The 25,759-nt window shown below is 36.5% G+C and overlaps 1 protein-coding gene and 1 long non-coding RNA gene across 2 annotated transcripts in view; one reads left to right on the top strand and one right to left on the bottom strand.

Moving 5' to 3' along the window:
- The window catches only part of si:ch1073-396h14.1 (disintegrin and metalloproteinase domain-containing protein 10), a 40,528-nt gene extending 24,386 nt beyond the window's left edge, over positions 1-16,142 (bottom strand). The window contains exons 1-6 of the mRNA XM_038281078.1: positions 15,894-16,142; positions 13,281-13,428; positions 12,650-12,768; positions 12,143-12,298; positions 5,139-5,218; positions 4,228-4,350 (exon numbers count right to left, since the gene is read on the bottom strand). Of these exons, the coding sequence (XP_038137006.1) occupies positions 4,228-4,350; positions 5,139-5,218; positions 12,143-12,298; positions 12,650-12,768; positions 13,281-13,428; positions 15,894-15,954 (687 nt within the window). The 5' untranslated portion in view covers positions 15,955-16,142. The remainder of the gene's footprint in view (positions 1-4,227; positions 4,351-5,138; positions 5,219-12,142; positions 12,299-12,649; positions 12,769-13,280; positions 13,429-15,893) is intronic.
- On the top strand, positions 443-3,709 carry LOC119780855. Its single transcript, XR_005280456.1, has 3 exons — positions 443-487; positions 2,822-2,888; positions 2,966-3,709. It is a non-coding gene; the product is annotated as an uncharacterized LOC119780855 (long non-coding RNA).
- Positions 16,143-25,759: the final 9,617 nt, after the last annotated feature.

Below are 25,759 nucleotides of genomic sequence, written 5' to 3' on the forward strand. Positions count from 1 at the left end.
AATTTTTTTGCTGATGGAAACACCATAAGTTCCCATTGTGGGATTTTCTATTCTATTCTATTCTATTCTATTCTATTCTATTCTATTCTATTCTATTCTATTCTATTCTATTCTATTCTATTCTATTCTAGTATCATGGAAACAAAGCAATTAATGATAAACTGCCGCAAGTTCAAATAAGTAGTTGATTAATGCATCTATCGCTATATTTCAAAGGGCAGTGCAGTATTGAATTTTCAGGTGCTTTAACATCAAGTCTTCCCTACTGAAAATTTGGACTGCAGAGTGAAAAAGTAACACGCAAAACATCCTCTATTAGCCTGTGTTTGAATGCGGATGAGTGGGTTAACCTCCTGTCCCACAGTCCAAAAACATGACTGAATTGGCCTGTTTAGATGGTCCTCTGGTATAAATGTGTTTGTTCATGGTCTGTCTCTGTTTTTCAGCCCCTGATCCTGAAAGGACAGGCACTATAAAGGATGCATAAGTGGGTCTAATGTTCTTCTTTGTTTTTGAAAAAGAAACCAAAATATAAAACATATACTGGTGTTTACTGTTTAAAAATGGCGGTGAGAATGTACTAATATAAAATATAATCACTGATTAGACAGATTTAGTAAAACCTCCATTTAAGATACCAGGTGTCCAAGGAGCGGTTTAAAACCCACTACAGGATTTTGTGTAGCCTGGGTGCCAGTCCGAACTTAGTCCCGCCCACAAGGTTTGAGTTCGGGGAAGTTCGGTCTGGCTCTGCTCCATAGTAGCGCGAGTATTAAAGCCCACTGTCAGGCGATCCAATCAAATTGTCAGGGCGGGCTTTATACGATGATGGACAGATGATCAAGAGTAACGTTATCAACCATGTGACCAAAGCGCGCTTGGGTGACAACAATAATGGCTGCCGCTGGAGAGTTTGGGTGAGTAGATTCTGCTATTAGGTCTGTTCTAGAAGATATTGACAGCAAATTAATTTTAAAAGAGGAACAGAGAAACGCGATCAAGGCTCATCTTCTTATTCTAGGCGTGAAACTGCACGCTTTGATTTTTGTGGACAACAACTATGCCTCGCTTAACATACGTCACGCACTCCGTTGCTCTTATTGGTTGTAGGTCTATCCAATTGAGTACAGAGGCATTTTTTTCCTGGTTCGTTCAAAACACGCCCCATAATCACAGCTCTATGGAGCAGTATCAGACTCATATTCTGACTAGAATTGAGTCGGACTACGTCAGGCTAGATTTTGTGTGGAATCCGGGATTAAAATGAAAGAGGAAACAGGAGAGACAGAAAGTATTTGTCCGTTCTCTTTTACTTCTTAAATTCATTGAAAAGAAAGCAAAATCTACAAAAAGATTCGAATAGATCCATTTATGAGGCAAATTTAATGAGCATTTTTTTAAGAGAGAGCGATGTATATCAAGGTTTTTTTTCCAGACAAATAAAAGAAAAATACAATAACTGACCCAGAAATGAGGATTTCATATGTCTTTCTTTAAGGAAAGCATGTAGGACCTGCTTTAGGATCTAAAGTGACTTCAAGATCCATCATTTTGAAACTGATCCGTGCTAAGTTTGGTTCCATATGACCATATGACTGTTTACATACCATGCTAGCATGGTTCCTTCCCTCCTAGTGACAATCTCAGGTACAATTGTTCTCAAGGATTGAAGGAGGGAATCAAGCAAATCAAATGGTGGCCCCTGTAACATTCAGGAAGTTATTTTTGGTTATAATTGTTATATTTTGCATACAGTAGGAAGGCATCATGGATATTGTTGCAGTGCAAAAGGTGAAGAGAAAACTGAACAAGCAGGAAAACCTCCAAGTTCTTCACCTTGATCTTTATCTCAGATCTAAGGCTAGATGCTTGAAACTTGACAATATGGGTATTTGGACAGTGAAATGATACAAAACGGGCATCAAAAGTGAGTGGCAGACCAACTTTAAACCTCCTGTGACTTAAGTCTCATATTTTTTAAGGACTATGCTCAAGAAGGTTTATGCAATGAAGACAACACATTTCCACCACATCTTTTTTATTGATGGAACATGCATGTGCAAACAAGCCAGTGTGGCTCATTCTGCAGCATTTGTCAAATTACTTGCCAATCAGCTTTTGGGAAGTGGATACGACAAACGATCATCTAATCAGGAACATGCAGGAACAACAACAGAGGTTGAGGTTCATCACACTGCTAAGCAGAATCATCACTGCAATTCGTGTGGCAAGGTTGGGAGGCTAGTATTTTCATGAATGTCTGAAATTTCATGATTACGGAGGCTGACTGTAAGGAGATGGGGCGTTCTTCTCATGCTCTCTTTGTTATCTGAGAACCGTGCCAGAACTGAACCGCACCGAGCCCTACTGATAAACTAGTACCATATTAGGGCGGTTCAGTTGTGTCTGGTATGGTTTCAAAAGGCTAGTGTAAATGGAATACAAGAGACCAAGATAGTGGGCCTAACTGGACATAAATGTGTCAACATCATGAAAGGCAACACAAACAACACAGATCCACATATTCAAACCAGGAGCTCTTGACTAAAAAAAATTAAAGAAGCATTTTTAAAAATTGTTGCTTTTTATTCTCTTTTCTCATCTGCCATGACCCTGAGTGACTGAGAAGCAACAGAGGCAGAAAACTTTGTAGGTGGAACATTAAATGCTTCTAACAGTGTAACCCCTATTAACCAAACAGACCACCATGTAATCTCTAAAAGATTGTTATCATCCAGGGGCTTTAGTCTTGCTGAAACCTTTTGTCCCACTTTCATTGCTGCACGTGCAAACACGTCACATGTTTGTCTCTTTACTGCAGGATATGTATGAACTGGAGAGCCTGGTGGGAATTTTCCACAAATGTAAAGATCTGCAGCTGAAATCAGGTCAGTAGAGACTGTAAACTGCAGTTTGTTTATTTATACTCTATTACAGCTTCGCTTACCTAATACTCTTTGGCCAGGCCCAACAGGAGTCTGGCTCTCAACCAGCAACAACAAGTGAGGTGGAAAGAATATGAAGAGGTCCAGATGATTTTATTAAAGCACAGACTATGAAGCGGAAACCCTCAGTCTGGCTACAAGAAAACTGCAGGGGATAACCTGACTTTCTCATTTTGTTCAAAATTATCATATCCAAAAGTATGTATTAGGTTGGCTGTTCAGTTCTCAATTAGAAATTAGATAAATATTCAGATAAATTAATTATAAATGTTTGCAATTAATAAGTCTGAAAAATAGTAAGACTCTTTATTGGGATTATTTCTACGCATTTCAAGGACAAAATCATAACATTATTCAGAGAGAAAAGGTCACTTAAATCTGTGAAGTTACTGTCATAAACTAAAATATTAAGTGATACTGTTGTTCAGTTCCAGTAAAAAGTGCAAAGGTGTTCCGTAAAAGTAAAAAAAAAAAAAAAGAAGTGCAAAGGTGATAATTTCACCAATGTTATACTTATTTTCATAAGACTTGGAGGAATAAGATAAATAAGAGCTCCGGGTTTAATCATCCTATTTTGTATGTAGTGATTTCAAGTGTGTCTTAATCGAAAGTGCTGTCGGTGACAAGAAAGCACTGAAAATGTCTATATTGCATAATTCGGAAAAAAAAATTTATATCACATTGTTGTTTTTTTATATATATTTTCTGAAAAGTGTAGAATCAAATTCTTAGATCTGATCAGATTTTAAGACTTTCAGTGATGACAGAAGCTCAGAGACAAACTTACTGTAAATGGCCTCAGATACCGTTAACTTTTTAATTGTACTTGTACTGTTGAGTGAAAACCAAAATAAGAGGCAAGTTTGGGCACCAACGGATGAATAACTTTTTGTTTTTTCTTGTGGCGCCCCCAGTGTTTTCCAACGAGGGCAGAGAGCCATATCATAAACATAAAAACCTCTATTTTTTCCTCATGAAGTTGATCTATTTGACTGCAAACAGACACTATAGACATTAAATTTAAAATAAGACAGTAAGGCTAAATATGTTGCTATAAAGGATTTTTGTCGGACCGATAAGAATATAAAATAAATAATTGAAGAAGTGATTCCTTTCATTGGAGCCTGAGTACTGCAGTATTTCTACTGACAGAAATACATAAACGAGTCATTTTCTTCTCTAATCTCTACTTAAAACTACAAGAATATAAGAAGTCCTTTTTGGTTGAGTCCTTCTACAACCTGAAAGAAACATATAAAACATGTGAATCTAGATGTTTAACCTGAGCAACAACAGCTTCAACAGACTTGAACTTCTTGTAGTAGAGGTAGTCAGCATGAAGGTGGAGCAGACAGCTAGTCTTCGACTCATCAACTGTTCTCCTCGTACGGCTCACTGGTGCCTCCTGTGGGAGTAAAACAAATAACATTAAGAACCACAAATTTCTGCTTGGAGCTACTTGGAGACATTGATTTTTTTTTAAATGATATACCATTAGTTTCAGTTCAGATTCAATCAATTGATATAATTTTTTTTTGGCGGTAAAAATGAATCGAAATATGTTGCCCACTTGCAGATCAGTATTGGCAGGAAAATGTCTTGTTCATTCATCAAGAAAAGAAAACAAACAAACAAACAAAAAAACATCTGCTCCGGATATTTCATAACCAAACAGTGGAAATGATCTCCATCAGCAGGCATGTTGTTATAAATGGATCTACAGCAATGTCCAGCATCCACTCTTCACAATAGATGCTGGGCCTCCCTCATGTTGGTCAAAGGTTAATGATTAAAAGTGAACCCAGGGGGGATATTAGCCAAATACATATGGCAGATGTTTTTTTTTTAAAGTTCCTTTCATCGTCTTGCAACACAGCCAAGCTTCTCTGCTAGGAGCCAGATCGCTGCTTTGTATCTTACACGTTATTATGACTGTATCACAACATCCTGCTGCAGCCATTGCACACATTTTACTTTTATGAATCATTAGGGGTAATGAATGTGACCAATGATATGTGTTAATAAATCAGGTGAAAATTATGAATCAGACCCACAAGTGAATGACCTCACTTATTCATCAATGAGTTGTGCTTTTTTTTTGGTTATAAATAGTATTAGAAGTTTTATAAGAGGAAATCTTATCAGTAATGAGAAAATAAGAGAGAGAGAAAGTCAGGCAGCTTCTTTTTGTACCTGGCTGAATTTTTCAGTGAGGGCATTAAGATGATTGGAACCGCAGAATCCATCAGTGCGCGACATCATGTGTGGAAGAACTGGAGAGAGAAAAATACAGATGTTTAAAGCTGCACACATGTGGAAATATTTTCTCTCCTCTGTTTTCCTATTGTTGTCACAAATCAGCCAGAACATTCTTAAAAGTTAATGCTCACAAGCCACGAAGAAAACACGAATAACTCATCAAAGAGAAAGGCGGTTCTGCTAAAACTCTCTTTATGGAGACAAACAAAGGAACAGTAAAAACAAAAGCAGAATGGTATATAATACGGCTCTGAGCATCAGTGTTATAAGCTCTGTTTAAAAAAAAAAAAAAACGAAATATATTGAAAATGTTTTTGATTTGTGTCAGTTTTTAATTTTCTCTCCCCATCCAGTTTAAATTGCACATTGTTTATCTAATAAAAGACACAGCAATGTACACAAAGGCAAGAGGGAACAAACACCTCTGCTAAAATGCCAGAATTTTCAATGTAAATGTTTTCTAGCTCTGATTTCCTGCACATTTAACTGATACAAACCTGTCTGAATGTACTATTGCCTACTGTTCATTTTAGTGGGTCTGGTTAAGCAAAAAGGATTTCTTTAATATTTGCAGATTTGGCAGAGTTAACAAGGATCACTAAAGATGTTATTAGATAAACTGGATGTTCTTCATAATTGCCCCAAAAAACAGTTGGAAACTGGTCAGTAAAGCTGCCAAACAGGCCTGAAGGAGCTGCAGGAAATACTCTGTTCCACATATGAAAAGCGTCCTGCATTCTCCTTATGTCTGGGATAAGGCAAGCACGTTTTTCAGACAAATATATATATATTTTTATTAGATGATTACATACAAGATTTATAACATTATGGTTAGGTTACTTTACAGTTTTTACATGAAATGCTATTAAACATTTTGCTTAATAAGGTCCAAAACTTCCTCAGAAAGGGTAGAGGAGTTTGTTTTTTCAGTGTAATTGATTGTTAAATCAGGTCCTAAAGCAGATTCTTGTTACTACAGCCTTGTTTAGACCTTTATAGTTAAATATATATGTTTAATTATTAGCAATCTGGATAGTTAATACTTTGTTGATGTTGAAACTGGGGTATTGCTGACATTTTCAAATTACTCATTAACATCAGTGTTGTTCATTGAGACGCTTAGCCAGTTGCTGTAGATTTATTCTGCCTTGTCTGCAAAAAATTATTGTAAAAATGATAATAAAGGGTGTCATGACTCAGAGCAGAGGACCCAGCATTCAAGACAGACAGTGGGATTAATAAAAAAGCGTTTGTTTAAAACTAGCGGATCTAAGTAGCAGCAGCTAGGGAATCTGAGGCTGGAACCTCTCGAGGAGAGACACACAGGTTAATGACCATGATACTCTGATGGAGGATGATTATCCATGTGAGTCACTACCCTGGTTTACAAGTTCAGTCCATGCCCAGATAACGGGGTAGGATCCAGCCGGTGGGCTGCCAACAAGATGCAGCGGGCGCTGGCCAGAGTGTGCCAGATGTTGAAGCCCAGCAGAACATGCAAGAGTCAAACAGAGGCAAAAAGACCAGAACAGGAACAGACAGGCTCAGAGATCCAGGAGTCCAAAGACAGTTCAGGCAAACCATTCTGATGGGAACGGGTAGGCTCAGGGGTTGAGAGGCAGAACAGGTCAGGATAAGAAAATCAGAAACATCAAATCATCCAAAAACACTCTTACCACTGGCTAGAGAGAACAAGAATAATCTGGCCCTGATTACTGGATACAGGCACCTTGAATAGAAGCAGGAGCAGGTGGATCAGATGAGGTAATGAGAAATCAGGCAGAATTGGAAAGGTGAGTTAAATGAGCAAGAGGGTATTTTGTGGAAACTTGTGGTGTTACTGAAGTTTTAAACTTTCTACATCAGCTTAATGTTTTTATTTCAACTACCAGGTACGAGAGAGTAGAGTGGAGTGTCTGTGTTGTAACAACTAAAAAATATGAAGAAGGGTGATTTTAAAATTATGTTGGAACAAAGTCGAGTCTTAAAATGTTTTGGTGTTTAAATGTTGAATAATTTGACCACCCAACGGAGCACATGTGGGATTATTAGACTTTCACCATGTATGAGCAACCAATAAATCTGCTTTACTTGTGAAAATCAAGGCTGTTATAAAGACAAACATGTTGTTCCTCATAATGTGACTTATAAATGTATAGATTTGACTCTATAAACATGCTAAACATGACATCCTTTGCAAGCAGATATCCTCCTCCTCACATTCTCAGAAACTGAAATCGAGCATTATGAAATCAGTGTACTGTAGCAGACCATGGAGCAGAAGTTCTGGTGGATCAATCTGTGAAGATGCTTTTGGGTAAATTTCACGAACAGGCTGTTGTCTGTGATTTGTAATACCTTAGAGACTTCTGTTTCATTTCGAACTGATGCAAGCATGAGGAGACTGCAGTCATGAAGAAGGGTTTCACAAAAAAGCAAGAGGTCAAATGATTTTGCAACATATTTTATCAGGGTAATGTACAAGGTTTGAGAGGCATTTTTTTTTCAGTTAAGTGCAACATTTTGAAACATGTCCATACAATAATAAATCAGAGGAGCTAAGCGTTATCTTTCGGTATGATGCAGAGGAGTTATGAAGCAGTAAATGTATTTTAAAATGTAACCATGAAATACAAGAAACTATTCAAAGAGTTTGTGAATCTGTCTTTCTGACCTTTTACATTCAGCCACAGACAAAGCAGCACATAATTGAATCACACCATCCTCCTGAAGTGCCTCAGCCAATCACAGACCCCACAGTAAGATCTATGTATGGCCTGGGTGGGGGAAGGGGCTGGAAGTGTAGGCCCTAAATGCTGGGTGTCTACCCAGAATTGCTTCCAGACCTTTCTTCATGTCTATTTTCATACCCTGCCTTTGTCAGCATATCCCCCTTTTTTCTGTGCAACAGGAATTCAATATTTCTCTGCATTTCAAAGAAATCAGACATTTCAACATCGGCAGAAAACCTCCTCTAAACCTGAATGGTGTTACCGCAGCGTCAATCCGAGATTATTTAAGGAATAGAGTTTTTTCTCTTAATTTTAAAAGAAAGATGATTTCTCCCACATGAGGAATTAGTCACATTTGAGCCGCAGGAGTCATGTTTCCAGCAGCTGTTGAAAACTGTTCCTGCTGAGCAGCATGGTGCAGAAAGCAGATGCCAAACCCAGTCTCAAATCAGCTTTGCTTCACCAAACTTTTAAGAATCAACTCTGTTATGCAGTGTTTAATGATGATCTGTAGCCAGTGTAAAAAAAAAACAAAAACAAAAAAAAACTCTTTGTCTCTTTAATCCCCCCAGAATAACGATATAACTGAATTTATGGCTCATCATTTAATCCACCCATATCTCATAGCTGTGAGTTTAAGTACTTGCATACTGCATAAAAATAAGTGTCTTTGTTTCTTTCTCAGTCTTATTTTCTGATAATTCCAAATGAAACTACAGTTTAATGTTGACATGTATTACAGAGGTTGACCGCCTCATAGCGCAGAGTTTTTTTTTTTTTTTATAGGAAGAGGCCTTACACATTGATCAATATCAGGTTGATGCACACACAATCGTTCCATGGCTGGGTGCAAACATGGTTGGGAACAAACCCAAAACACTGATCAGCTTTTTGTTGTTGCAAAACACACAGAGGGTAACAAGTGGCTGAACCCTTTCCCAAGCATAGCAAGCAGCAAATGTTATTAATTTAAGTGAAAGGAAGGTGAAAGAGTATTTACACAGCTGTTAAACTGAACAACCAAAAGGTTAATGTTGGGTTGGATAAAAAATGTGCTTTAGTTGGCTTATTTTTTATTTAAGGGATAGTCTTTTTCAATTTGAGCTTTTCTTTTTGACGAGAAATCGATGCAAACATGTGGATTTTCTGTTATAGGAGGAAAGACGTAAAACTGGTGAATATAAACAAATAGCTTCATCTTTGTCTCAGCTGATCATGACACTTTTATTTGGGAGACATTTCAGTTGTCTATGGGCAGCTGCAGAAACTTCATTGATAACGTCTGAAGACGACAGAAAAAGTCAAACAAAATGTTTGCACGTTAATAACTCTAAATAAAGGTAACCTAGCATTTGAATATGAAATAACAAAAAAAAAACATATTACTAGTGGTTAAACACAGTGTTGATAGGGTAATGGTTTAGGACCGCTTTGCAATCTCAGTACCAACACATATCCCATAACATGAAACATAATTTCTAAAACCCTGAAAGATAATATCTGACCATCAGATTGTGTTTTCAGGCATAGCTCATAAAGGGCAATTACATAGAAATAAAAAAGGATTCTGAGAAGCCTAGTGAAAGTTAAGCTGAATAACTAAAATTAAACCTGATTAAGATGCTGATGCAGGAGCTTAAACAGGCCAGTTATGTTTCAAATTCTCCCAAGTTTTTGAATTAAAATAATTCTACAAAGAAAAGAGGTACCAAATTCCCTTGCTTTATTTTATTTATCTGAATAGCAAAATGGGGGCTGCTCAGTGATGCAGTGGGTAGCACTGCTGCCTTGCAGCAATAAGCTTCTGGGTTCGATTCCCCGCCTGGGGTCTTTCTGCTTGGAGTTTGCATGTTCTCCCTGAGTATGCATGGGTTCTCTCCGGGTACTCCGTCTTCCTCCCACAGTCCAAAAACATGACTATTAGGTTGATTACAGGTTTCTCTAAATTCTCCTTAGGAGTGCGTGAATGGTAGTTTGTCCTGTTTGTCTTTGTGTTGCCCTGCCTCTCGCCCATAGACAGCTCGCCCATAGACAGGCACCAGCACCCCTCTCAACCCTGCTTGAGATAAGCATGATGGAAAATGGATGGGTGAATAATTCTTTATTAAAAATAATACAGAAGCGAATAGCTGTCAAAAATGTTAGGCCCTGTTTAAACCTTTATTTTTTGTATAATTCTTGACAAAAAGTGAACAGGCTCAAACACACCAATAAAAGGCCGATTTAATTAGACATTCAGGCCCAATTTGGATCTCTGTATTAAAAAGCAACATTTCTTGTATACCCTGTATCTTCTAAGCTCTTCTGATTGAACAGAAATCCCATATTTCCAACATTCAGCTTTCACATTTCCATCTGCAATAATGTCATCCTGATGATAAAGCTTAATTAATGTTTTCTATTAAATCAAAACAAGGTACATTCCTCTCTTCATTTTGCAATAAAAGAATAATACAAATTACCGTATTTGATTTATCAGAATTTTTTAAATCTGTAGGTTTTGCTGCCTTTGCTCTTTAAAATGAATCTGGAGAATCATAGCAGGCTTAAAATGTATCCAGCAAAATCAATCTGATCTAGTACCAAGTAGCTTAGATAACTGTTTACAATAATAAGCATCAACGCGTCGCCTTTTGGTCAAAATGGAGTCTCCTAAAGGAATCATATCGAAACTAAATGAGTTGGAGAGGGATCAAGAAAGTATGTTATGCAATAGACACGTTGGATCTGTATGAAAACAGAAAATGCTCCAGGATACTTTACTAGTAACATGTTTTCTGCATTACTTGTTTGTTTTATCTCAACTATGAATACTCTTTACAATTATTTTGAATATTTTAAAGAGTCTTTTTTGGTTTGAGTTTAATCCATCCAGGTATCAGTCCATTTTTGCATTGGCCTTTGCTCCAGATTTAACAGACTGCATGACATCCAGCCTCCCTCGGGAAAACTGAAGTTCCTCAATCAAAACTGAGTCCTCCAGAGGACAACTGCAGGAAGTCAAAATACACACATTATGTCACCATCTTGAGACCTAATCTTACATTCTCTATGGAAGCATCGATTGTTTACTGTAGTATCACATGGTCCATCTTTTACAGTTTCCTGCAGACTGCCTCCAGCTAAGGGAACAGGATGTCTCTGGCGAACCAAAGCGAGGTTTTTTACTATACCTTAGCATGAAGACGTTCTGGTTGGAGTGGGAAGTAGGGTGGATGGAGAGCAGACTGAGGGACAAACGTGGGAGTTGAGGGGAGTTCTGGCACAGCCTTCACTGCTTTTCCAGTAAATGCTTTCTTAGAGCTCAGGTTATACTAATGCAAACATGCATGTGCAGCCAAAGAATCACACACACGCTAAAGCAGATGCACTCCCAGATTTTGATTATTCCTAATCGCTTTCATCTGGATAAATCATGAAAAGAACTACAAGTTAGAATCTGTTTTAGATAATCTTTAAAACCTTGAAAACTCTCAGAACCATTACATACCACTCTACTTTTTATCACGAGCAAATTTCGCCATAGTGAGATAAATACATTTCTATGTATCTAACTAATCACATTTAAATGTTTTTTACCTCTTGATCCTCTAAACCGCTTTACAACTATTTTCCTCAAACCTCATCCCCTCCTCCTACAAAAATCACACCATCTACAGTTGATGTTTTCTTTGGCTAGTGTCCATGTGGAGAAAACCTCAAAACCCACTTGGAGCCCTCAGGAAGCACTGCTGGCACGCTGTAAGTCTTCTACTACCAAGTACATTGGCCCTCAATAGCCCTGATCAGGCTGGAAGCTCTTCCTAATGCAGGAACAGTTGGCATACAACACAAATACTCAAATTGCTTTACACATTTTGTCAAGTAAGACTATGAAAATAATGATGAAATCTGTGTGTAATGTGAAAAAAAGTGAAAAAGTTTAAGAAGTATGAATACTCTTTCTTTGCATGTACATACGTAACGACAAGGGGGGGGGGGTGGGGGGAATGTTAATCTGTTTATTTCTCTTCCGATGAGACCAGCAAGAATGCAGCTGATCATAAATTATATTTAATCATTTCTATTCTGATTTTTTCACGTCACCTGCAAAGAGTTTTGACAGCAGTTTGGATACATTTTCTCCCCTGTTGCACATAGATCAGACCTGCTGCAGACCCTCTAAGCATCTTTTAAGCTTTTCCACTTGAATAAGATCAGCCTTACCCAGATCCTCTTCCTGGTAAATGATGGAGTGATGATCTGCTATGCTGTTGGTGTATCTGTGAAGAGGCTCTATGTGGTAAGTGCCATTGGTGGTATGGATGGTTCCCTCAAACTGTCCCTGTAATACAGAGCCGTAGCAGGACGATCCATCCTCTCCTGCAGAGAAAATCAAGGGAAGAAACAACATAGCATCAGAGAGATGGTGAGGAGTAACACAGATATATTGATTGAAGGAGTGCTATTTGACCAAACAAGTATTGGAGAATAATCTTGTTAAATATTATGCATGTTTATGTTAGTCCATCAATGTAAACATCTTTATCTATATATTTCATCTGAAATCTGTAGATTAAATATTTACCCTAACTTTTTCTTCTTTTTAATTTTTACTTTCCTTTTGTGCCGCTTCTGCTGGAAATAAAAATCCAACTTAATGTTTTATTTATTCATCTGAATTGTCCTTATTTTGGGTTAGTTGTTCCATTAAACGGTCTGGAGGCTACTAACCTTCTACTGTTCCTGAGTATAAGTGGGACAGGTCCGCCAATGCTGGGCCATTTTCACTGACCACCGTGAACTCTTCTGAAAACCCACCAGGATCCTGCCTCAATAGCAGACGGAAATCTCTGATTGTAACAAAACACAGTTTGCAGATGTGGTCAAAGCCTTGTAAGGTAAATGTTAAGCCTGCCAATCTATCATCAACTGACAGATAACTAACCAGTAGCATAAGTTAATGTTAATACATGTAGACTGTTAACTTTAAGGTTTTTAAGACTTTAAAATTCTGCTTACCTCCCATGTTACTCATCATTTTAGCCATTACAATCATACAAATTCAAAAACTTCATTGAAGATCTCTCTGCTGTTTTCCTTGCACCTCATATCTGGACTGTGTTGCAACTTTAAACCTTTTTAAATATAATGTTTTTTTTTTTTATAAAAAAATTGAAATAAATTTTTTTTAAAGCAACTGATTTCCATGTCTCAGTTTCAGTTTTAAATGATAATCTTAGTCATTGAAATGGTTTTGTTATGTCTTTTCAATGATTGTGCTCTTTTATGATAAAACCAATAGTTCTCCCTCCACTATCTGAGATATAAATAATGCAAAAAATAAGATGAAATGAGAAGCTACCGATGAAAAGCAGTAAAATTCAAATCCAGTGTATATTCAAGAGGTTGTGTGTCCCTCCTGGCCCTTAAGTGCTTCCTGTGGAGATCCCCTCTGTCATATGATAAGACCTCATAATGCTTTATAAAAGGACTGATGCTAATTCCGCCACCTGCAAGAAAAAAAGAAAAGAAATGTTAGTTGAAATAATGCACAGCAAATATAAACCATGATTTATTCCCTGCAGTTTTTCTTGATGTTTACCTTTATTGGTCTCTTTTCTTATCTACATACGATATTCATAAATATTTAGTTTTGTATTGAGAAACAAAGCTTTAAGTGAGACAAACAGATCAGCTCAGCACTAAGAGCACTAATAGAAATAATGAAACAGAACTAAAAAAAAAAGAGAATTTACCTATAAAAAAAAGAAAAAAAAAGCTCAATTCAGATGGAGATCAAAAGTATTATGCCGGTCTGCAAAATGTAATCTTCATAGCAATGTTAATGTGTGCAATAGCTAAGGACTGTTTGGATGCAAAATTATATTTTAGAGAGCTTACGGAGAATTTGAAAACAAATAATATATTCAGCGCTTCAATCGACTCTCACTACCTTTGATGCACAAACCTAATATAATCAGTTCAATGCATTATGCTATAATAAAGTGTTGAGTAATTCTGTTAATAGAAAACAAGAAAGCAAGAGAAAATTTTAACCACAATCCTGAATAAGAAGTTTCTAATATTGTTAAGACTTTGTATACAAACATTCCTCTATATGACCTTAACGGGTAATCCAACGAATCCAATATGAAAAATATATTTTAACTACATCCATTACTGCAGAATATTAGTCAGAAATCAAAGCATAGAAGAAAAGCCTCTTCTGTTTTGTTTTTAGTCTCTTATACTGTAGAACTCAATAAAGTTTAAATCTACATAGATTGTCTGATGGCTCTACTGTACCATCTAGTTGCTAAACAGTAAATTTACTTCAACATTTTGCATCTGCTCTGCAGCAAAAACACCAGCAAGGTTTATTCCATTACTCAGTTGCAACTAAAGCTTCTGATGAGCCAAGAAAGGGTAGAAAATGCCAGAATTTTGTCTGCTTAAGAGGATAACAAAATGGCCTGTTTGACAATATTGCAGAACAGGCCAAGAAAATGGAACAGAAAAGTTTAGATTCTGACCTAAAATAATTTTTTTTTTTAAATAAATGACCTCTTATCAAAGCACACATTAGTGAGAGACTGAAATGCTAAAGCAAGCAAAAAGATGGAATTTAATATAAAAGTTTAGTCATTATATCTAATCAAATGGTGAACTTTACAAACTTAAACTCCAATCACTGATAATGCATGGACACAGCAGGTCATCATTTCATCTCTTTTTCTACGCTTATCATCTGTTCAATGATTAAATAATAAAATAGGTGGCATTATGAACCTAAAAATTCAGGGAATGCCTGGTATATGCAGTAAATGCTTTGTATTTCTACTTTCTTTTTGTAATTTGGACAATCATAAACGATTAAATAGGTGGTATAATATACCTATCAAAATTACTGATGAAATGGTTGGTGAATATGTATTTTTTTTACTCCTCTTCCATTCGTACGATCTTAAATAATATAATAGTGGTATTATGGACCCATCAAAGGACTATGAAAGTGCTTAGTAAATGTTTTTGTTTTCCTTTCAACTTTTCAAATGCATAATATGTACTATCATACAGGCATACAAACAGATGCTATGCACCCTTTATACCTGGTATCTATAAAGAGTTAAACTGTAAATAGCTTTTGTAAGGTGAAAATCTAACTGCAGCTTCATGTATGATAAGTCAGGAGTGGGTTTTTCATAAGTTCTGTCAACTTCAACCTACTCCTGTTGAGTTTTCAAATCCATGTGTTTTCCTGTGTTGGCATTTTTTGTTTTTGTTTGTTTGTTGTCTTTGTTTGCTACTAAAATAAACTAATAAACCAAAAAATTACTAAACTAAACTAAAATTAATCAGGATTTGGCCTAGAGGCTAATATTCATTCCTGCAGGGAATTGAAAAACACTTAAATCTTTTGAATAAAGTTGGTGTATTCTTCTCAATAAAAACCTTCAGAACTGATGAAATATCTTTTCATTGACCTCCATCATAGAAGCATCTGGCTGAACGCTGTAACCACTGCTAAAAAAGTTCTAACATGAAAAAAAATTAGTCAGTCTTAATCCTGTATTCACTGAGGTTTGAGATTCTGTAAGCTGCTTAAAAAAAACCAACAACCCTCAGAGTAGTTCAGGCTTTCCTGACCATATTGTTGGCTGAATCTTACAACAAATCTCTAAAGAAGTTCATGCAGGTCTAGAATCACGGCCCATCCGATAAATAATCATATCTGTATTGTCATCAGGTCATCCATGCAGGATTTTCTTTTTTTTTTAATGAATTCCAGAGAGCACACATTGCAACAAGTTCAGGGCCAGAAGAGGCCAGTCAGCAAGAGCTGCTGCAAGACAGTCATGTTTTCCTACATCCTCAAAAACTACAAACACAGAGGAAGAAGAACACAAGAGAAAACTTTACTTATTTAAGATGTAAAAAAAATCCAACTAATCCCTAGATTCCTGCTGAACTCTACCTGTAATAAGTTCATGGTCGCTGACCAATAGCAGCATCAGCAAGTAGTGTTGGAACACCATGTTCTCCTTTTCTTCTTTTTAAATATTATTTCCTTTTCCTCCTGGGCTCGTCTCTGTCCTGCTTTCATCCCTTTTTTCCTGACTTCTCTGTTCAACAGTCTTGTTCCTGCAGATTTTCTCCGCTGGAATGTATCTGGATAGGAGGTTCAAGCCACAACTGAACTTGTTGCAATGAACATTCACACTGTGGATGGGCATATTCAGACTTGTTTCTGTGCATGTTATGCTGTCATTTGAAGATTTTGAAATGAAAACATTTAAAGAGATAGGGGTACATCTGCATATGATTAATGTTTCTTATCTTACTTTATATGCTGCTGAAACTCAAACAGCTTTTGATTTTGATTTGAATCTAAACCCCAATCCTGCCTATGTAGTAATTTATTAAGTGTAATTTTTCTGATCAGTGCATATATAATGAACTGTGTATAATGTATTTGCAACAATAGCTTATTGTGGTGATGTCTATATTGCATGGTTTCTTTCTTTTTTTAAACTTATTAATCACCTGCACTGTTAACGTTTTCACTATGATTTCACAGTAAAATACTGGATAATGATTGTATTACTTTCACAGTATTTTCACAGTAAACAACAGGGAATGTATCACAGTATTTTACTGAAAATATATATAACATATATTCACAGTAGGTTCCACCAAAATAAAAGCCACATGTAATTTTACAGTGATTATTATGAAATAGCTGTATTTTGCTTTGGAATCACAGTATGTTACAACATATAAATCACAGGATTTTTATATTTTTACTGTAAAAATAAAAAAACTCAGTAGCGAATTACTTAAATATTGTAAAAATATTGCATCGATCTCACATTTAATCAAAACATGCTGTGAATTTGCTTCAGGATCATTGAACACAAACACCAAGACCACTGACAATTTTATTACACAAAGTAAAAGAAATAAAACAACAAATATATTGACAGAGCTGAAAATCAACACAATTATTTACTTTGCACGTTCACATCTTTCATTCAAAGTCGATCAATTGACGGCCCGGTGTCCTCACAGGTGGGCTGGTAGACTTTCTCCTTGACTTCGATCCTGCTTCAGGGTTAAAGCCCAAGAAGTACCTGTAAACAATAAACAAAAAGAACAGCTCTCAGTTTTACATAAATTCATCTTTGATTTTTGCAAGCTACATCCTCTACACTCAGTTTCCTTGTAAGTAAATCAATCACCAAAGAAAGAAATTACTGTAGTAATGAAAGAGATGTTCCGATGTGCCAACACAGAGTACAGACACTACTATGTTGTAAAAACAATTATATTCCACCTGCATAACTGTAATTTGGCCATAATGGTGGTAAAGTCTGGCTCAGGTTAAACCCTGTTAAATCCTTAAACTCGGGTGATCAGTTCTTCTTCATCCCTAATAAATAGCAGAAGGCAGCACATAGAGCTATTCAGTAAATAGATTTTAGGTTAATCAAATAGATATAGGATTGGTACCTGAGCTCCATTATAGATAACAGCATTCTGAGCAGTATTAGCAACATTTTAGATGCTGGCATTGATATCAGAACAACTCTAACTGAAAGCCTAGACTCTTTACAAACTAGCAAATTGGGTGTGTCAAATTGTACTGTAATGTATTGTGTTATTACAAAGGATGGTGTGATTACAGTATTTTACCGGAGTGGGTGGAGTAGTTGGAGGGGGGCCTAGTTGCCACTCTAGGTCCCTGAGCAAGAACCTTAACCACAGACTGCTCCCCAAGTGCCAACAGTGGCAGCCCACTGCTCCCCAAAGGGATGGATTTAAAAAAGAGTAAATTTCCCCATGGTGGAACAATAAAGATTTACATTTAAAATGTTGGGAAGTTTTTGAAAAGTAATGTTTACAATAATCTATAGTGCGAACATCAATATCACAGTAGAACATTCAATTACAGTACTATATTGCAAATAATGTAATCAGATCTTGTAATGTGAAAATACAGATATTTATTGTAAAAAATTATAGTTAAATGCTGTGAGATCCAATGAGACCATGTTGACATGCAGGTTCAATGATCCATACCAGAGATCAGAGATCATATTGAAAGTGAGCATTACTTGATGTGTACTGAGTCATATAGAGAGCTACTAGTACTAACCTTTGAACTACAATTCAGAGCTCACTTAAACTTCATGTATAATAAACATATTTTTATAGCAGGTTTAGTTATTGTAATATTCAAATTTATATAAAAAAAGTGTAATAAAAAATGAGGGATGAATAAGGTTTTGGTTGCACTTTGCTGTTGGGCTGTGTGATTTTGTGGGCTCTTCATAGGTCCTCTGGGGCCATCTGATCCCCACACGCACTATGTGCTTTACAGTTTATGAGTTCCTACAAATGTTTTCCTATTTATTAACTGAATTCAAATATAATTTCTCAAACTGACCTTCTGAGTCAGCCATTTTTGAGAATTCAGGATATAAAGGTGAGAAACCTTTCATCGGCACAGACAGAGTATCTCCATAGTTTAGCAGGGCTATCAGATTACTGCTATGACATTTGGACATACATTCTGCACATTTCAATCATGTGTAAGCTATTCCAAAAAATGTTTGAGAAACGTTGATGATCAAATTTCATATAAAGTCATAAAGTCATGGAAAATAATCAGCCCACCTTAACCCACATGTTATGTGGGGTGTTATTCATATCTGAGGAATTATGAAATGACTGATAATACTTCTAAATATAATAAAGAGGTACTATTTAGTGTGATTAACTCTATGTGAAAGGTATTTTAATGCCCCATTCTAAACGAAGAGTGACTGTTTAGAGCAATTTCTACACATTATCCCAAAAAGGAGGAACTGAGACATAATTTATCTGAGGGAGGAAGTCAAGTAAAAGTAAGCCAAAGGTTTTTGACTATAAATTAATGAAGCCCACGTTCTGCTAAAGAGTAGATGGTGGATATTTTTGTGACAGCACAAAAATCAAGTAAAAAAGTACTACTAAAAAACACTTTTATTCTGCTGTGAAACAGAATATTTAACGGTGTAAGAGTATGACAGGACACTGTAGTCAAATACTTTCTTTCACTGATCTTTTACCAGATCTTGTGAAAATATCAAGTCTTGACCCATTATAAACTGTATATTTCATTTATAATATTTTCCTGTTTTGTACCGTATAATGAAAATGTAATAGGATGAAGTATTGTATGTATTGTATTGCATTGTATTTTATGATTGTGTACAGCACTTTGGTCCTGTCCGGTGTATAAAGTGCTTCATAAATAAAGTCGGTATGGTATGGTATGAAAGGTGTATATTTCTTTATTGTTGTAGTTCACCATGCTTAATGATCATCCAACCACTCTGGGGTCCTGAAAAAAACCTCGATTCAAAGGAATGGGTTAAATGCAGAGGTATATTTCTCCAAAGTGAGATCAATAAAGTTCATTTATAATGAGTAGGTAGTCATGTCTGTCATATAAAAAAATAGCAACTGATGCTGATCTTAAATGAACACAGCTGCTACATTATGTTCTGAAAGTATTTTAGCTTCAAGCAGCAGATATGACTTATCTATAGTCCACAGAAAAATCTGCAGGATTTATTCTACTCTCTTAGAGGTTAACTTGTCCTCAGCAGGTACCTTAAAAAACAATCAAATGGAGAACATCTTCCTGAAAAACTGTTTTTTGTTTTGTTATTTTTTTTACATTCCTTCTTCTTAGAGGGTTCGAGTATTGATTAGGTATCCAAAATTGGTATTGCCCTCCTTTCCTAAAATATCACAGCTGGGTCTGGATAGAAAATTTGTGAAAAAGCCACCCAGCATTTCATGGAAACTTTTCAAAGATCATGATCAACGTTTACAAATACAATCAACCATTTTGGACTGGAATTATATTTCTGTTGAGGGTGCAGCTTCATTTAATATTGTGATGAATAATAATTTAAATAAATATTAACACACTCCATAAGTTTAAAAATAGTTGAATGGACTCGGTGACCTTTGGGTCAAAATGAAGTGATGTCACATACACATCTACATTTGGACCTTCATACTGTATCAACATAGTCTTGGCACCTATTCCAGAAGCATCAACCTCAGATTTTAAACTTGAGCTGAAGCAGATATTTTGGCCTGAGACCTACTACAGACATCATACTACACTCCTAACTTCAGAGGGTCAGTGTTTTACGGCCTGGTGGAGAGTTTAACCTCCCCCAGCCTTTAATCATTGACTGACAACCCCCCATTACAAAGAAACGCCTCCCGCTTCAATCTGATTGGCTGAGAGCAAATCACCCGGATCCAAGCCACAACATAGCACACTCAGACACACCCACAGCTACACATTCAGCCAAGTTCCCCCTGCTCCCCCACACACACCAACACATAGTATCACCATCATGCAGAAGTATGATTCTATGTTATAGCATTAAGTGTTTAATTTATGAGTTTGCCTTTTCCTCATTAATCCTCTCCAGCAATATAATTGGTACCAGGAATACATACAAAATGTCCTCATTACCTCAAATGTAACCTGTATCTTTTTTTTTTTTTTTTGATGTTTTAAGAACTTCAGACAAAGCAATTGCCAATGCTCAGGATGTTTCTTTGGAGATGCAATCTCGTCTCAGGGTCAAAAAATGCACATATTGTGCAATTTTCAGAAGAGTTACAAAAGGATATTCTTGATAGAGATGAAGCATTTTTTTCTGTTGGATTTTTCATTGCTGGTCTTTTATGTATATCTGTTTCCAAGATGGTTCTTGTTACTTTTTCAGTAAAGGAACACGTGTTTGCCAACAAAGAAAAAAACCCCACTGTAACTAATGCAGTCAGATCTGGGAACCACTCCAGTACATGTGTAGAGTCTCAGCTCAGAGCATATTTCTTTTCTCCTCCTCTTTTTCTGCAGAAAGCAAAAAGATTTGCATGTCTACCAGCAGATTCATTTCTGTGATTTCTGGTTGCCATTCAGGCTAATTCAAGCCAACACCACTCATGACATCCCATCTGAACCTACAAATGTCTGGTATTTGGAGCCTCACAAAAAGAATAGGATATATATTGCAGCCTTTATTGTTCTTCTCTAAGGGTTCACAGGTTGTGGGAATTATCAAATCAAATCGTTCTGCAGACACAGCTAAGATTTAACCCCTTCACCCACCTAACCCACTTCACTAAAGGTCACGACTTTCCCGTTCTCTGTGTGCAGGCACAGCACAATATTCACTTTGTGGCATATTTATAATGAATGCATTGTATTCTAACCGAACCTGGAAAAAGATCTGCTCTTTGTTTTTGGTCTGGGCATTAACTGATGACTTCGACTGGAGTGTAGCAGTGAGGAGCATGGCTGCTGTTTTGGGGTATTTTGTTTTTTTATAAACGTCGTGCAGCTCTAGATATGGCATGCAGAGGTTCATAAATGTGGGAAAATTATAACATTACAGGCGATCAGAGCTGTCCTTCCAAAAGATAGGATGAGAACTACATTTATTGTGCCATAGTGGGAAACGTTGGTTGTATCAGTATCAAAACGAATAGAAGAAAGCTTACTAGCACACAAAAGACAAAATATCAGGAAAAGATCATAAAGTGGTAAATCCTTAAAAAAGGTTACTGTGCAGCAAAACAGATTATCTGGTGTGGAAGAATATGAGAATCTTTACAAATGAGCTCCCAGCTCCAGTTGTATAGTAAACCAAACACAATTTGGTCACTAGAAAAGCATCACTTTTAAAATCAGCTTTTATACAATGCTGCCTCCTAGAGGGATGTGTTATAAAGCAAAGCAAACCAAGAAAGTGCTTATTCAGTCTTTTTATTTTCTTTTAAAGTTAAGGTTGGTGATTATTATTTTTTTTTACCAGTTATTTGACTAACTTAATTTCAAAGGATAAACCCCCTAAGTTGAAGCAGCACACATGTCACCAAAACATTAATGTGAACAAAACCTAACAACATTACCATACACACACAATTATTACACACAACTACAGCAACAGCTACGCAATATTAAAGTTTTAAACTAATTATTTGAAGAAAAAAAAATAGATATACTTGTAAATGATTAACAATGGCATTTTTATACACTTAAACAGAGGCTGTGGAGCTGAGAGATGATGGGAGATTGTCCCAGTCAAAGGGTGCTTTATATTAAACAAGAATTTTCATTTCCTTGTTGATTCTTGTAACAACAAAAAACTTTTGAATAGAATGTCATGCACTATATGTTGAGGTAAAGTGAATAAATAATTGTCTTAAATAGTCAGGGAAAACAAGCATTAAACCATTTGAATATGAATAATAATCAGTGAAATTGTTTTCTTAATCAATCTGCTCAGACTGCTCAGACTGTTATACAGCAAGTATTCCGATAAATGCTATCACTTTAATCAAGAATGATAAGTAATAACTGAGCAACAATTGTCTTCCTTACAAAGAGAGTGAAACAGTTATTTGACTGATAAATTAGTTTTAAACTACATGTGATTTTATTTGTAACAGAATGAATATGAGAAGTAAAAGAAAATGAAGAGTCCAGCACCTATATATTTAAACTTTAACTGGTGTGGAGTCCAGACAGGTGAGGTGAAATAACATTGCATAAGATTATGTTATATTAAGCAGTAGTTTGTGGGATTTAAGCCAAATTTGTATTTTGTCAAAGACATTTTGAAGAGAATGCTAAATATCTGTAAAGGCTCAATTTTGAGCAGTAAATAACAGTGTCATCAGCATTAAAGTGAATTACAGTCCGTGCAGGCAAGAGGAGGGTCATTACTAAAGAATGAAAATAAAAGATGCTAAAGAGAGAAACCCCGATGCACACCTCTTTTTATTATGCAAAAAACAGAATGCTACCTTTAAAGGAGACACTCTGTTGATGTGTGATGCCAGTATGAGTTAAACCAAAGAGGAGAAGAGCTGTAAATACTGATGTGTGGAAGACTCTCAGGAGAGTCAACCCAACAAAGGCACAGATAACATACCTGGGCGGGTGTACAAGGAGTGTGGGCTTCAATACACACCTCTGCAATTGGCTGTTAGACTTCTTCACAAACAGACCTCAGTCAGTCCGGATCCAACAAAACACCTCTGATGTCATCACCCTAAGCACAGGGAGCCCCTCAGGCCTGGATCCTGAGCCCTCTGATATTTACGCTAATGACACATGACTGCGTCCCCAGGTTCACCACCAATCACATCATGAAGTTTGCAGCCAACACCACAGTGGTGGCCCGTCTTTAGAGATGACAACGACCAGAACTACAGAGAGGAGGTGGAGCATCCGGTGGGCTGGTGCAGAGATAACAGCCTGATCCTGAACATGGAGAAGATGAAAGAGATCATCTTGGCCTTCAGGAAGAATCGGCCTAACTACACTTCACTGCTCATCAACAGGTCAGCTGTAGTAGTGGTCAGCAGCACCAAATTCCTGAGGGTGCACATCACAGACAACCTCACTTGGACAGTAAACACCACCTCACAAGTCGAAAGGACACAAAAGCGCATGTACTTTCCACAGAGAATGAGGAGAGCCCACCTGTCCCCACATACTCACCACCTTTTACAGAAGCACCATAGAGAGCGTTTTGACCAACTGTCTCACTGTGTGGTGTGGAGGCTCCAGCTCCTCCGACTTGAAGAAAGTGAGAAAGGTGGTGATAACAGCAGAGAAGATCATCGGGACACCTCTTCCCTCTATCAAAGAAATTTCATGCCAGTGCTTACAAGCCCATTACATCATCAGTGACTCCTCAGACCCCCACCGTGGACTGTTCTCCCTGCTGCCCTCTGGGAAGAGGCTTTGCAGAAATCGATGTAGTTCTGGCAGATTCTGCAACAATTTCTTCCCCACTGCAATCAGACTGCTGGGAAAAAAAAACCTTCTAAATCATCTCACACACTCTGCATCACACTGATAACACCAAACCAAAAAGACAGCATATTTGCACCATATATAATAATGCTCTGAACTTCCATATCAATGTGTTTTTTTGCACCATGTGTTTTTTGTTTTTTTTTTTTCTCCCACACTGTTTACATTTGACCACTCCTGCACTTTATGGAATAGAAATTTTTATTTACTGTCTGAAAAGCTGTACTAAACAAAATTTGTTTTTGCAGACACTCTGTGTATACAAAATGACAATCAAAGTTGTTTGGGTCTAAGTCAATAAATAGGGCACCATTGCACAAATTAATATTAAAATCAGAAATATATCATTAGTAAATGTAAGAAGGTTAAATGTTGTAGAGAAATGTTTGACAATGCTGTTAATAAATAGAGATGGGTCTATAGTTATTCATATCTTTCAATTCAATGCAGTTTAGATATACTGTAGTATGTGTCCCTCAAGATTACTCTACTCTACCTCAAAAATAAGGTCCTACTGATTCAAGGCTCTGGTGGCAACACAAAAGGCATAAGGCAAATAAGCAGCATTCTCTTGATATTCTTATTAGTTATTTCTGGCTTTTTAGAGAAACAGAGAGAGAGAGGTTTACTTTTGTGAAAGTAAATCTTTAAGGCGTCTCCTTGGAACTCAGACAACAATTCTGGGTGTTACACTGCCAGTAAAAACATGTTAAAACACAGAAGGCAGGGATTTAAAGAAGAATGTAAAACAGATTCAAATCTGCTATAGCTCTAAAGACAATCCTTGCTCTTCCATAATTTGTTTGAACCTCACCATCCACAGCGTTATCTTTGCTTTGTGGGAAATTCCTGGAGTCAAACCCGTAAGAATTAATCCTGCAACTAGAATGCTTGGGAATCTCTCTAAAAAGTTTCCAAAAGTTACTGGATTTCCACTACAGTGGAGATATTGTTGGTACCAAAAAAAGAAGTAAAAAGCCATAAAAAAATTAGAATCTTGTTTGGGTTTTTTTGTTAAAAATTTTCTTAAGTCAATACCTAAATATTGTAGCTGTTTGTTTTATTGCACTGCAGTTTTACATTTGATGCTGAAACAGACAAAGTTCATATATTTCATATAATGCACAAATGTGATAACACAATTAGTAACACTTTAAGAGTTGGTAGAATGTGGATATGAATAAAAAAAAAAGACGTTCTTCTTTTTGTAACAAAACCAAAAAGGCAGACTAGGCCTCTCCACAGCAGATCAACTGTTACAGTCATTTCTAATGAAATAAATAAAAAATAAATAGACATTACTTAGGTTGGATAATATAAAAATAACTTAAGAAAAAATCATGTTAAATGAAAACTGAGTTTTGCTAATTTGCTGTTGTTTTTAGATTTATCAGTGTTTTAAGAGTCCCGGACTGATATGTTATGGTAATATTCAGTATTTGCTTGATACAGAAAGATGAAGATACGTGTAGTTTGGAGAGAGACATCTGATTTGTCAATAAACAAAAAGAAAACATTTCTTCAAGATGAAGAAGATGCTTCTGGCATAAGCTGCACGGGGGGTGGCTGTTAACACTGTTGGCGATGTAACAAAAAGACCTTAGGTTATAACGTCTGTTTACAAAAAGCCTCCATGAAATCAAACTAAACTTAAATTATTTGGCAAATAAGAAGTCTGTTTCTAGACATAGAAAGCAGGTTAAAACAAATATCTAATATTGAAGCCTTCATAGCAGTGCATGTGCGGTCTCAGCAGGGCTGTATACATATGAAAACTAAACTTTTAAGATCAATTTTACATAAAAGGAAAATTTACACAAATAATAGTAAAATATTATGCAGTTTTTGGTTAACATCCTTACAATGCAGCACAGTGGTGCAGTTTGTAGCACTTTTGCCTTGCAGCAAGAAGGTTCTGAGTCCAGTTCCCCACCCGG

Source organism: Cyprinodon tularosa, unplaced genomic scaffold (genome assembly GCF_016077235.1).
Source record: "Cyprinodon tularosa strain WSP-4 unplaced genomic scaffold, ASM1607723v1 ctg167, whole genome shotgun sequence".
Lineage (NCBI taxonomy): Eukaryota > Metazoa > Chordata > Actinopteri > Cyprinodontiformes > Cyprinodontidae > Cyprinodon > Cyprinodon tularosa.